Source organism: Balaenoptera borealis (genome assembly GCF_965194805.1).
Source record: "Balaenoptera borealis genome assembly, chromosome: 15".
Classification (NCBI taxonomy): domain Eukaryota; kingdom Metazoa; phylum Chordata; class Mammalia; order Artiodactyla; family Balaenopteridae; genus Balaenoptera; species Balaenoptera borealis.
In genome coordinates this window covers 70,868,904-70,882,230 of record NC_138871.1, presented here as the reverse complement: position 1 = coordinate 70,882,230, position 13,327 = coordinate 70,868,904, and the positions used below count along the sequence as shown (strand labels likewise).

Sequence of the window (13,327 nt, the reverse complement as noted above, 5' to 3'; positions counted from 1 at the left end):
TCATGGCTGACCAAAGACCTGACTCACGGGGAGGCTCAGACTGCCAAAGCTGAATTTAAAAAGTGGAGATGGGGCAGGTGGAGTAGTTCCGCGGCTGGTGGGGAACCAGCACACCTACATCTGGACAGTGTAGATTCAGGTAGGGACTGGAGCTTCTCCAGGATTCTGTTCTCACAACACTTTTAGGTCACTCTTAGGTAGCTCTTCCCTAAGATCCTGAAACCTGCCGAGGTCCCAGCCACTGGAGTCCTGAACATGTCCTGCTGAACACGATCTAAACTCTAAAGAGGCAGATCTGGATAATGCTGCCATGCCCCTTGTAGCTGCTATCCCGGGGAAGGAGTCCTTTGGGGAGTCCTGGCCAGATTGCTCTATCTGGTCATTACTCAAAGGGTTAATGGAAATCCAGGAGGGGAGTAAACAGAACTCCTCACTTGCTAAAATTAATCCATTTTTAGTAGGGTCCATGTCAGTTGGCAGGTAGAAAGTTAAACCTTTCTTTCCAAAGGTTCTCTACTGGACATCTTTAAGTTCCACAAACACCTACTTTTTAAGTCAACAGACTTCCACGATGGGAGCTGCCATCAAAACAAGGCTACCAGCAGCAGGCTCCTGGAGCTGTGCAGTGTGGGGGAAGCGAGGCTTAATGGTAAAAGCTGCGGCTTGGCCATGGGCTCAGCCACCAACTGCCTGTGAGACTTTGAGCAAGTAGTTTGAAGTATCCAAGCCTCAGTTTTCAAGCCTGAAGAATCAGAATGATTCTCTTGAGCATGAGATTGCTGTGGGGTTAATGAGGGACCCCGTCTGTGGGAACCAGAGGTTAATCCTCTCTCCACTTTGGGGGCTGAACAACCTTCATGACAGGCAGCGGATGACAGATGTGTCTGACTCATGTTCTTCTTCCCAGCACCCTGGAAAACTCCCCACAGAGTTCCGATCAGGGTTCTGAACAGGGGGAGAGCAGGGGCAGGCGTGGCTTTTGGTTGTGGCCCTCCGGCAGCTGTGCTGGAGCTCTGGTGCCCATTTCTTTCCTTAATTAGTACTGGCTCAGGGCCCCGGACGCAATAAAATATTGCTGAATGAATGAATGAATGGGAGAGGCTGAACTGCAGTGTGGGGTTTCAGGTGGCAGGTGGGCTCAGAAAGTGTGGTTTTCTGGCCACATTTCCTATCTGTTGACCCCAAGGAGCAGGAGAGTAGAAAGCTGGCTGCACCTGCTGGCCACACACAACCAGATGCAGCATGAAGCCCCTGGATGCTCAGCAAGAGATTGAAAAAGACCTCTTCCTCTGATACAAGGAAAAGAGAAACTATATAACATGGCTATATAGCTGCCAGACTCCTCAGAGCAGGGCTTTGGGGTGGTTCTGAGAACAGAACTTGGTACCTGCTGGGAGGATGCCCCAGTCGGACTGGCTCTCAGGCCAGCTCTGTGCACACCCCCGGGGAGGGGATTGCTGGCCCATCTGCGGCCTGAACATAAAGAGAGAGGGGGGCTGCAGCGGCTGCTGGGACATGTGGGGAAGAGAACATTTGTGTCTGCGGCCCTAGTGTGCCTGGTGTCTCCTTACTGATCCTTCATGCTTCAAAAGCAGTTCTGGTCTTGGGGGGCACATTCAAGCCATGTCACTTTATCTTCCTTTCAAATGATGTTTCTTCAGACCGTGTGGCTGACAGCTGTCACCTGGCCAAGTGGCATGTGCTCCCCTCCTCTGAAACTGGAGTCTATGAATCATTCAGCCGACTTTCCCTCAAGCCCAGGCCCAGCCCTTCTCTGCTCTCAGAGCCCCTCCCCCGCCGCAGCCAATCCACCAGTTTTATTTCCATGACTTTTTGACAGGCTGCTCATTTAATACTCTAACCTTTCCACCAGCAAGTCTACCTAACAATGTCCAGAACAAACCTGCCAAGGTTCAACATTTGAGTCTCTGTCCTCTCTTGTGCAGACTGTCATTCTGCACGTCCCCGAGACTCGACTCTACCTGCCCCCCCGCAGGCGATGGTCGTTCCCCCTCAGTGGGGACGTGCGCGGGAGGGGTACCTTCAGGCCTGCCCACCTTCCAATAGCTTCTCTCCTGGTCTGCCATGGTGGTTGAAGTTCCCACCATGAATGCTACTCTTGTGGATTATAGCATGTGTCTCCAAAAAGCCTTAGTTATCATCTCAATTTCGAATATGAGGCGATGAAGGCTCTGGGTGCAGTGACTTGCTCAGACTCAAGATCAACCACTGGCAAGGCCAGAGCGTGAAGCCAGGCCATCTGCACCCAAACCCTGTGCTCCTCCCGCACCATGGCACCGGGGAAGGAAGAGCCACTTGATTAAATCCTCTGCACAGCTCTAGTGCAGGATGACTTGCTCTGATTTAGGCCGCTGAGCATTAAGAGAAAGGAAAGGAAAGGTCAAAGGGACGGGGTTGGAAGACCCTGCTATTGTAGCCCTTGGAACAGAGCCTGCTTCCTCTGGGTGGTTGCCTACCATTCTCTCAGGGGAGGTGAAGCAGCCCTTGGTTACAGGTGTAATCAACTTTAAGAGTTGTCTCAGACATTGTCTCTGCTGTATTTGGAGACAACTGGTCCACTTAGGGCTAGATGCTTGGGCAAATGCTTTATATGCCTCCTCCACCCCCAGAAGCTGCTCTGATTTGAGTTGAGGCCTGAGTCAACCCCCAATACGGTAAGTCATCAGAAGTTGGACCCGTTGATGAGTTTAACTTATGGCTTTGGGGAACTGGGAGGTTGGTTTAGTTGAGTCCAGAATCTTAGAGTAGGCCTAATGCCCTAGGCCACTCCAGCTGGTTCAGTTCTCAGAGGACACCTGGGTCAGGAACAAGGACTCCACTCAAGCCTGTGCCCTGACACCACCAGGTTTTGACCAAACCAGGCTTCCTCTTTGAGGGACAAGGTCAAAGTTAGGGGCTCTCCCTTTTCTAAACTGAGCTAGGGAGAGAGGGATTTGGGGATGGGAGAAACTTTTAAAGGAGTCTTTGCCCAGGACCTGGGTGCCACCTGCTGGCCATAATTTAGTTGTATTTATAGGGCCAAATCTGGGAGAAGAAAATTAAAAGGGCATCCTGCCCTCCCCATCATGATGAGGAATAAGGGAACTAGGAGGCTGGTTTCTTCGTGACCCCCCCCCCCCAGCAAATATGACTGAGAATCCTTGCAGAGACCCCCAAGTGTCTTAGATGAGTTCTCCTGAGCCAAAATGGACCTCAGCTGGGCCAGAGGGTAGCATCACCTGAAAGAACCAGAGCCAGTCGCAAGTGGAGACAAAGCTCTGCTCCACATTATCAACGGCCCACCCACACCCACCCCACCCTCCCACCCCGCTCCATGCGACCCACACCCACTTCCCCAAAAGCCCCACAGGAGGTAAAAGTCATAATTGGTGGTTCGGCCCTGAGAGGAGCCATTTTTTTCCAGCTTTCTCCTTACAGGCACTGTTGGCTCTTTGGGGACCCTAGATTCAGACTAATCAAAGGTGTGGAAAATGCCCTTCCATCATCAGGCACGGACAGAGCTGGGAATTTCTGGCCAAGCTGAGAAGATTTGGGCATTTTTCTAGTACCTGTGTAGCTTTTGGTGACTCTTAGGGCCTTGATAGCAAGGTCTTTAGTTGTGTTCTGGAAGGGAGACTGGAGATTTTTCATACTTACCAAGGAGGAAAATAGCCAACGCTGTACCCCAGGGAGGTCGCAAAACACCCCAGTATCCCAGCCTGTGCCATCGCAATGCAGGCCCGGCAGTCCCAGCCAAGCACACGCATCAGATGAGGACTGTGGTTCCAGCACCTTGTTGTGCGCCAGGAGGGTGTTTTAAATTATACAGATATAAAATAACTATAAAATATATAGTTATACACACACATATATATAGATATAACACTAAATATATTATACAGTCAGCCCTCCATATTCGTGGGTTCCATAGTCATGAATTCAACCAACCATAGATGGAAAATATTTGAAAAAACAAAATTCCAGGAAGTTCCAAAAAGTAAAACTTGAATTTGCCATGAACCAGCAACTATTTACATAGTGTTTACATTGTATTAGGTATTCTAAATACTCTAGAGATGACTTAAAGTACACAGGAGGGTGTGCATAGGTAATTTGCAAATACCGTGCCATTTTACATAAGGGACTTGAGCATCCACAGATCTTGGTATCCACGGTGGTCCTGGAACAAATCTCCCGTGGACACTGAGAGCCAACTATACTATGTATTATATATAAATAGATTGGTATATATCATATGTAGTGTATCATATATATTTATACATACTATATATGAACACTACATTAAATATATATTAATGTATATTTATATAGTGTATTATATATAATTGCATATATACTATGTAATAATATACATGATGTGGTTATGTGTAATATTTAGAGAGGCTAGGGAACCGCAGGTAGGCTGCCCTCAGGTTGGAAGACCCTTGAAGCTCAAATGATTTCAGTCAAAAACTGGAGGACTAGTTTAGACTAGGACCAGTGCCTCTGCTTGTCTTCAATAATCAGCACTTGAAACTCATACACAGTAAACAGGAAAAAAATCCCTAAAGTGGCTCAGGAATTCCCAGGGCCAACCTAAGACCGCCCTATACCTCCCAGAACCACCCCTGACCAGCCCAGACTCTGTACCCCAGGAGTGCAGGGATAGAGCAGCCCCCAAGACCTCATGGAGAAATGAGTCCCCGAGCCTGTGGTAAGCCAGTATCCAGAATGGCTTGTCCCCTCTGCACTCAGATCCCACAGGCCTCTGCAGACCCCCGAAGGCCTGGCAGGTTCTGACCATTCTTATTGGGGCCGTTCAAATCCATTCTCCAGCTGTGCATGCTCTCTCCTTCCTGACTTTCCGTAGCACCTACCGTTCTCACCACACTTTGGGGCATTTGGTTATACTGTTCTGCTGTGTGTTGGTCTCCCCAGTGAGACTATAAACTCCTTGATGACAAGGGCAAATCTTTCTATTTCTCAGAGTCCCTAACTAAATACTCATCAAAATACAATGCACTTGCCTTGACCCTACCCATCTGCCTCTCTAATCAAGTCTGGTGTCCACGTGCCCCTGCCACGCCTGCTGAGGTTACTTTAGGTGAGTTCTCTGGAAATTAAGAAGCACTCTCCTAACTCTAGTCTCTGTGATTGTCATTCACTGAGAATTGATCTAGAACCCCAAAGTGAATGAAACAGCCTGGCCATTGAGTTTACAGTCAGGTGGAAGGGACAGACACACAAGTGATTTCAAGAGAATGTGATCAACGCCATGATTGAGTAAGCTCAGGGTGACAGAGAGACACAGATGAAGGCCATGTCTCCCTGCACAGGGGCTCAGAGAACGTGTCTTGGAGGCGATGGAGCCCAAGCTGAGTCCAGAAGGTTGAGTGGGGGAGGGAGGGTCCAGGTCAGAAAGTGATAAAAGATGGTTCAGAAAGAGGAGAAAAGGTGAGGAGGTGTCACTCAGTCATTCAACAAATTTGCTGAATACCTTGCCTGTGACAGGCCTGGAAACACCACTACTGGCTTTGAGATGCTTACTGATGAGGGAGGCAGGCATTTCAGCAAGTCCAGTGGTTAGTGCAAGGGTCAGGTTACAGGCCGGTGGCCCAAAACCACTGTGTAAGAAGGGACTCAAGTGCAGTCAAAATTACCCTCAGAAATCTCTGGAATTGTCAGCTTCTGAGTCCTTAGAAGCTCCCAAGATGATAATTTTTGTTTCTCTTGGCTTTTTGGCTCTGTCTGGCTTCCCTTTCCCTGGGCAATGAAGGACAAGGTCTATTTTTAAAAGGAGGAATGACTGAGAATAAACAAGGGGGTTTCTTGATTTTTCTTCAAAAAATGTATTGAAGTTAAATGTGCATCTAGCGAGGTTCCATTATATATACTTGGGGTGGGGCCATGGGGGAGCACAGCCTAGCAGATACCAACTGAGCCTCTTCTCTAAAGCAGCTTCTCTGATTTAACTGTGCCTGTAGACCCTCCTGGTCAAGTGCAGTTTCTGACTCAGTAGATCTGGGGCGAGGCTCAAGAATTAGAATTTCTAACTTGAAATTTCTAACAAGCTGATGCCCATAGAGCACCAAAGCTGCTCCAGGGACCACAGTTTGAGAACCTCTAGAGCAGAGAATGAGTGGACTTTGGGGGTGGCGGCCGCATTCCATGCAGAGGGTGAGTAGAGAGCTGCCCATGGCTCCCAGTTGGGGGATCAAAGTAGAAGACAGGGCTGGAGAGGGAGGGCTCATTGAAGAGCTTCGTAAGTGATGGGGAGGGGGTCACATTATAAGAGCAGATACCCACAGGGGACCGGGAAGTAGGCTGGGTGTATTCTTCCTTCAGGGAGACAATTTGCATATTAAACCTAAATATTCTTCACTCCAGAAATATGTACTCTCACAATTCTTGAAATACGCAGTCCTATTTCTCCATTTATGATAAAGACCTAGTTACAAGAAATATTTCCCTCTCTCTTAACAGTGCAAGTCAGTAATAACAACTGACACTTGACCTCTGCGTGGGGATGGGGGGAGGGTAAGGAGGCACTTACACCCACTGGCGGGGGGGGGGGGGGGAGGGGGGATGGGTGGCGTGGCCAGGGCTGCTTTCACATAGATTCTGACCACAGCAGCGTCAGGGATGGACTAGGGGGAGGGAGTGCCTGGGGGCTGGAAGGCCCCCTAGGAGGCTTCTGCTAGCCTTGGCTGGAGAGAATGGATGCAGAAACCCCGAGGCAGCAGGAGGCGGGGCGAAGAGCAGGGCACACTGGGAAGGCAGAGTAGCCGGGCTCACTGAATGATGGGCTCTGAGGATGAGGGGGAGTAGGCTGTCTGGGACGACCCCACAGGTTTCCAGCGTGGGTGACTGGGTGCCTGGTGGTGACATCCACTGGGATAACGAATACAAGAGCAGAAGCATGTATTGAGGGAAGTTTCTGGATAAGCGGAATTTAGGTGCCTGTGGATCGGCCAGCAGGCCACAGGGATTATAGGATCTGAATTCAGAGCAGATGCGAAGATTAGTCAGCTTTCTAGAACCCCAATCTGGTCAAGTATTGTCTGCTTAAAATCCTCTAATGGCTTCCCTTGTTTAAACAGAGTCCAGACTCCTCCTCATGGTAACCAAAGCCCTCGCAACCAGCCCCTTCCAGTGACGTTGCGCCACACCCCAACACAAACACCCGCTCCCCAGGCCTGCTGAACAGCTCCGAGTCCCGGAATAGTCCCGGAATGAGCCATGCCTTTGTTCTTGATAGTCCTGGGGCCTGCACTGCCCTTCTACCCCACCCCCTGTATGTTCAGAAAATTCCTACCCCTTTCAGGCTGCTCTGAAGTCTTCGCTGACCCTGTCAAGCAGAAGAGATCCCTCCCTTCTTTGTGCCATCCCTGAACTTTGCATGTGCTGCTTTTCCTGCCCTGTCACTCCCTGCTGTGGGGATTTGCCTGTCTGTAAACTCCTCGGAGGCAGAGACCACGTCTGACTTCACCACTTCTTAGTGCAGGTCTGGCATATAGTAGACACTCACCAAATGTTTCAAGAGTGAATGAGTACCCCTTCTCCAAGAGGCAAACTGCTGGTCTGGAGGAAGATGCTTCTCGTTTCCCCAGAGACCCTCCAGCTCCCTCTCCTTCGGGCTCAGGAACAGCACAAGGCCCCCAGGGTCTTACCTTGCCTTTCTTCTTTCTTTGCAGCTGGGGTATGGCCGTCAATGTGTACTCCACGTCTGTGACCAGTGAGAATCTGAGTCGTCATGATATGCTCGCGTGGGTCAATGACTCCCTGCACCTCAACTATACCAAGATAGAGCAGCTCTGCTCAGGTGGGAGGCTGGGAATCGGGGGGAAGTGGGCCCTGCTGGGGGGGCCAAGGGGGGTAGGCAGGAGGCAGAACAGCCACCGCGGACAACGTAGCTTGTAACTGGGATTAAGGAGGAGCACTGCAGAGCCCTCAACTCGCCAAAGTGTTTGGAGTTGGAGTAAGGAAATAGGGGTCTACGTGGGATGGAAAGAGTAAAAAGCAAAGAGCAGGGGCTTCCCTGGTGGCACAGTGGTTAAGAATCCGCCTGCCAATGCAGGGGGACACGGGTTGGAGCCCTGGTCCGGGAAGATCCCACATGCCGCAGAGCAACTAAGCCCGTGCACCACAACTACTGCGCCTGCGCTCTAGAGCCCGCGAGCCTCAACTACGGAGCCCGCGTGCCACAACTACTGAAGCCTGTGCACCTAGAGCCCGTGCTCCGCAACAAGAGAAGCCACCACAATGAGAAGACCGTGCACCGCGACGAAGAGTAGCCCCCGCTCGCCACAACTAGAGAAAGCCCGCGCGTAGCAACAAAGACCCAATTCAGCCAAAAATAAATAAATAAAATTAATAAATTTATTTAAAAAAAACCCACAGCTTCCTAAGGAGAGGTTAGGTTACTCTTTTAAAAAAAAAAAAACGAAGAGCAGGAGAGGCACAGTAAAAGGATGCAGAAGGGGAGCGGCAGTGGGGACAGGCAGTGAAGCCAGAGGTCACGTGTACCAGGTCCAGCCTAGCCACTCGGGTCGGGGGGGGAGGGTCCAAATCTCAGCTCTTCTTGTACTGCAACCCTGGACAAGTCACCACACCTCTCTAGGTCTCAGTTTTCCCATCCATGAATGGAGATGACATCAGCTATCTAACCAGGGTTGCTGTTAGGATTAAAGCCCATACATGCAGTGTTTGATATGGTGCTGGTACATAATCGCATCACTGTATGGTAATTGCTCTCACTCTTGGGAAGTCTGGCCCCGGCTCTGGGAACAAAGAGAGAGAAGAGGAGACAGAGAGGTTTGGGGGAGTAGCGCCAGTTGGCCTGGGGAAGTGAAAACGAGCATCTTGTGTTTCTCCACAGGGGCAGCTTACTGCCAGTTCATGGACATGCTCTTCCCTGGCTGTGTGCACTTGAGGAAGGTGAAGTTCCAGGCCAAGCTAGAGCACGAATATATCCACAACTTCAAGGTGCTGCAAGCAGCATTCAAGAAGATGGGTGTTGATAAAGTAGGTGCCTGCGCTCTGAGGGGCCCCGAGGAGCTGTGTGACCCTGGGAAAGAAGATGGCCCGCCAGCCAGGGCAGCAGGGGCTGCTGGGGTCAATCCAGTTCTCATGCCTCTCTCCACCCCGACTCTCCAGGGGGAATGTTCCCCCAGCTCCAGGCTCAGTGGAAAACCCCACAGCTTTGGACATCCCATCCTGATGACATTCCTGTCCCTTTCTCCCCTCTGGACCCTACACCCCAGCACTTGAGCCTCGGTATATTGCTCCTATTAAGTTCCTCCTCTGTAGGGCCCAAGAAAAGCCTCTTGGCTCACTCTACTGCCTCAACGGCCCAGGACCCTGGTTCCAGCAGCCCTCACCCCACATGCAGGCGCAGCACCAAGGGATGTCTCCCCACACACTTCCTCCTGTGCCTGGAGGAAAGGGCCTGCGGCCTACCCATCTGCTCTGGTGGCACGGGAGGGGGGCCCGGTGGAGAAGGGGGAGGATGCTGCAGCCCAGGGGCTGGCTTTCCTGAGAGCAGTGGCCCTCTCACAGAGAAAGGCAGCCCTGCAGCAGCAGGAGGTTAAAGTTCTCTGCTTCTGTGGTCTATTTCAGATCATTCCTGTAGAGAAATTAGTGAAAGGAAAATTCCAAGATAATTTTGAGTTTATTCAGTGGTTTAAGAAATTCTTTGACGCAAACTATGATGGAAAGGATTACAACCCTCTGCTGGCGCGGCAGGGCCAGGACGTAGCACCACCTCCTAACCCAGGTGATCAGATCTTCAACAAATCCAAGAAACTCATTGGCACAGCAGGTAATGTGCCCGAGCTGGGGGAGGGAGTGTGGGGGGCCGGGCCGGAAGGGCTCTACAGCCAGGAGCGGCCCCTGGGCCACCGGCCCGGCCCTGCCAGCCTAGAGGAGACTGTTGTCACGGAGTTCAGATGACGCCGCCTGCTGCCCGCTTAGACCAGGGGGAGTCACAGTAGGGAGGAGAGGGCTCCAGAGACTGCCACAAAAGGAGAGCCACCGGCACCAGCCAGGGTGGCAGCTGGTGATGGGAGGCCCCGGGGCACCTCCCTCTGTAGCCCGAGCCAACTCCTGTGCCTCGAGATGATGGGGCAGCCCCTGGCTTGGTTCCTCTGTCCAGGTCCATCCAGGCCAAGGGCCTGGGCCGGCACTACAGACTCTTCTTGCCCTCTGCCCACTTGATTCCCCGGGGATGGGAGTTGGCCAAGCTTGACCATATGTTCCCCCATTTCCAAAATCCCACAGCCCTAAGTCCTCAAGAGATGAGTCTCTGGCAACGAGGCTTTGTCTGGGTTCCAGAGGAGAAGGGGAAAAAGCAACAGGGCCTCTGGGGGATGGGAAGGTTGGCGAGAGAAGAGGAGCAGCCCCGCACGCGTCTGAACCCGTCATAGCAGAGCGGCTCCTCTGTGTGTGCTGCTGCCCGCCGGGGCCTGCCCCCACTGCCCTGCTTGCTTTGCATTAGCAGCTCTGTCCTGGGAGCCGCCATAGCTGGGGAATAAGTGGCCACAGCATGCCGCGTGTGCAGGGGAGGAGTGGGGTCCCTGAATCAGGCCCAGCAGAGGGCCCAGAGACCATCCTGAGGCAGGGGGCGCAGAGGGGCAGGGCCAGGCTTCTGTGGTCTCCTCCAGAAGTCACCCCCGGGGAGGATGGCTGTGGGCTGGGGTACCTGTCAGCAAAGACCCAGTGAGACCCTGTGCCAGCTGCTTTTCCCCAGGCCCCAGCTGTCAGTACAAGAGGGCCCTCAACCCTCCAGCCCCACTCCCCAAATTCGCCATCCCAGTTCCCTCCTCTCCCCCTCAGGCCAGCTCTCCTCCCTGCCTACACCTTACACTTTCTTTAGTTCCCTGTAGCCCCTGCTCTCCCAGGCTTGCCAGAGGGCTGCCCCGCTGCTGTGGTGTCACGTGTGGCCGTGGCTTGAGGCCTAGATGTAGATGCCCATCCTGAGAGGGAGAGGAGGGGAGGGCGAGAGTGCCTGCCTTTCGCATGGGCCTGCCCCGCCGTCACACCAGGCTGTCTCGTGCCACGTGAGCTGTGGGCTCACGCAGCCCCGATCTGACTTTTCTCCTCTGGGCAGTTCCACAGAGGACGTCCCCCACAGGCCCCAAAAATATGCAGACCTCCGGCCGGCTGAGCAACGTGGCTCCACCCTGCATCCTCCGGAAGAATCCTCCATCAGCCCGAAATGGTGGCCACGAGACCGATGCCCAGATTCTTGAACTCAACCAGCAGGTGAGTGGCGTGGACACTGGCAGCTGAGAAAGCCCCGCCACAAAAGCCAGGCCCCCGGGGCGTCAGGGCGGGAAGGGCGTCCGAGGCAGGGGTCTCTGGCTTGAACACCACCTTCTCCCCGAGCAGCTGTTGGATTTGAAGCTGACAGTGGATGGGCTGGAGAAGGAGCGCGACTTCTACTTCAGCAAGCTTCGAGACATTGAGCTCATCTGCCAGGAACACGAAAGTGAGAACAGCCCTGTCATCTCCGGCATCATCGGCATTCTCTACGCCACCGAGGTGAGCCCTGCCAGCGCCTGCTGAGCCTCGCGCGTTCCCGCCGGGCCCTCAGACCAGAAGGGGCCTGGGAGGACGTGGGCCGATGAGGGCAGCCCGCTGAAGTCACCAGCCCAGGGTCTCACAGGGCGTGAGCAGGGGAAGTAGGACAAGAACCTGGGCCCTGGCTCCCAAGCTACCCTCAGGAGTCCGCACCCTCAGCCTGCCTGCCTGCCTCACCACCTCTCTCCCTCCCGCCCTCCAGGAAGGATTTGCACCCCCGGAGGACGATGAGATTGAGGAACACCAACAGGAAGACCAGGACGAGTACTGAGGGCGGCTCCAGCCCTGGCTGACCGCACGGCTGCCGTGTCTCCTCACCCCGCTCCCACGCCCACATTATAATCCTTTCCTGACAGCCAGCTGGCCGGGTGCTTTGTGTCAGTGCCCTGGCCCTGGGGAGCCTGGCGAGCGGGGCTTGGGGGGTGGGGCAGGCGAGCAGGCAGAGGCCCCTCCTCCTGTGGCAGAGGCCCAGTTGGGCGGGATCCCTGCCCACTCCCCACCCCTATTTATTTCCCTGGTCTCTATGCTGTGTCGGCCAACACTTCCCAGGGGGCTGCTGCCACCCACCCCAGCCAGCCGCCTGCTCCCCTGACAGCCAGCAGCTGTATATTTGACAAAGTCATTGGTATATTTTTACTTACTGGATTTTCCTTGCACTTTACCTGTTCTTTTCCCAGGGCTGACAGCACGGGCTCCGGGGCAGCGTGTCTGGCTTGGCCTCCCTTCCCCGTTGCCAGGGCTGTGGCAGGACTCACCGATTCTTATTTATTTTGTCTTTTGACTTCCCAGTAGTTGAGGGAAAGGCTGATGTCAGGAGAGGGATAGGGTGACTGAGGAGGGGGTGCCTTAGGCCCCGGTGGTCAGGGAGAGTGAGGGGAGCACGTGAGGGATGAAAATGACCTCCTGGCACCAGGCTCGCCCACCCTCGGCCCCCTGCCCCCAGCACCGAAGCCCAGCACTGCCCCGAGGCCCCCAGCTACTCCCCCTGCAGCTTGGTTCATACCACACATGCTCTGCCTGGACCCTCCTGTACGTCTGCCTCCCCTCTGCCCGCCTCCCCAACCCCTGCCCCTCGGGCCACCCAGCCTGCATATGTGTTCACTTTTATTTAAATAAACTTGTGTGGTAAAAGTCCATACCATATCTCCCTCAACTGAGCCACAGCCTGGCTCTCAGTGCTCTTCTCCTGAGCGACCCCGTCTCCAGAGGCGATGGCCATGGAGCACAGCACCCCTGCCGTCCTCCCTCGGGCCCAGAAACCACCACTGGCTTAGCCTCAAGCGCCCAGCTCTGACCTAGCCCCCATCTCCCAACGCTGATTCCCCGGGCTTTAAGGGCTTGCCATTTCCCTGAAGAGGAACAAAGTTCAGGGCCATGGCTGTGATGATGGGCAGCCCAGTAAAGCAGCTGTGGGGTAACAGGGGGCCCTGGCTGAGAGGTGCTTTGTTTCAGTCCCCTTTGGGCCAGTATGACTGCATATTGTCCCCCACCCTTGTCAAAGCTCATACACCCCACAACAGTGATCCAGCCGCGGACAAGGGCTCATGTGACAGAGCTGAGTGGGCTACAAAGAGCAACGGCTCTAAGGACTGAAGCCCAGAAGGAAAGCAATGTCCAAGGGGTTCCTTCCACAGAACAGGCTCTAACGGGAGCCGGGAGCCGGGAACTCTGTCACATCCTCCGCACAGCCCTGCAATCCTGGTGTGTGCCGGCCAAGGGCCATGATAACCAGTGTCCTGGAGGCCCC

At 53.7% G+C, this 13,327-nt stretch overlaps 1 protein-coding gene across 2 annotated transcripts in view; it reads left to right on the top strand.

The window, feature by feature from the left end:
- Window positions 1-12,716, top strand: part of MAPRE3 (microtubule associated protein RP/EB family member 3) — a 48,475-nt gene extending 35,759 nt beyond the window's left edge. The window contains exons 2-7 of one of the 2 annotated variants that reach the window (XM_082357279.1): window positions 7,695-7,822; window positions 8,879-9,024; window positions 9,619-9,775; window positions 11,108-11,262; window positions 11,389-11,541; window positions 11,783-12,716. In XM_082357279.1, the coding sequence (XP_082213405.1) occupies window positions 7,702-7,822; window positions 8,879-9,024; window positions 9,619-9,775; window positions 11,108-11,262; window positions 11,389-11,541; window positions 11,783-11,851 (801 nt within the window). In that variant the 5' untranslated portion in view covers window positions 7,695-7,701 and the 3' untranslated portion in view covers window positions 11,852-12,716. Of the gene's footprint in view, window positions 1-7,694; window positions 7,823-8,878; window positions 9,025-9,618; window positions 9,821-11,107; window positions 11,263-11,388; window positions 11,542-11,782 lie in introns of both variants that reach the window. The other variant, XM_082357278.1, reaches the window with a different exon arrangement.
- The last annotated feature ends 611 nt before the right edge of the window (window positions 12,717-13,327 follow it).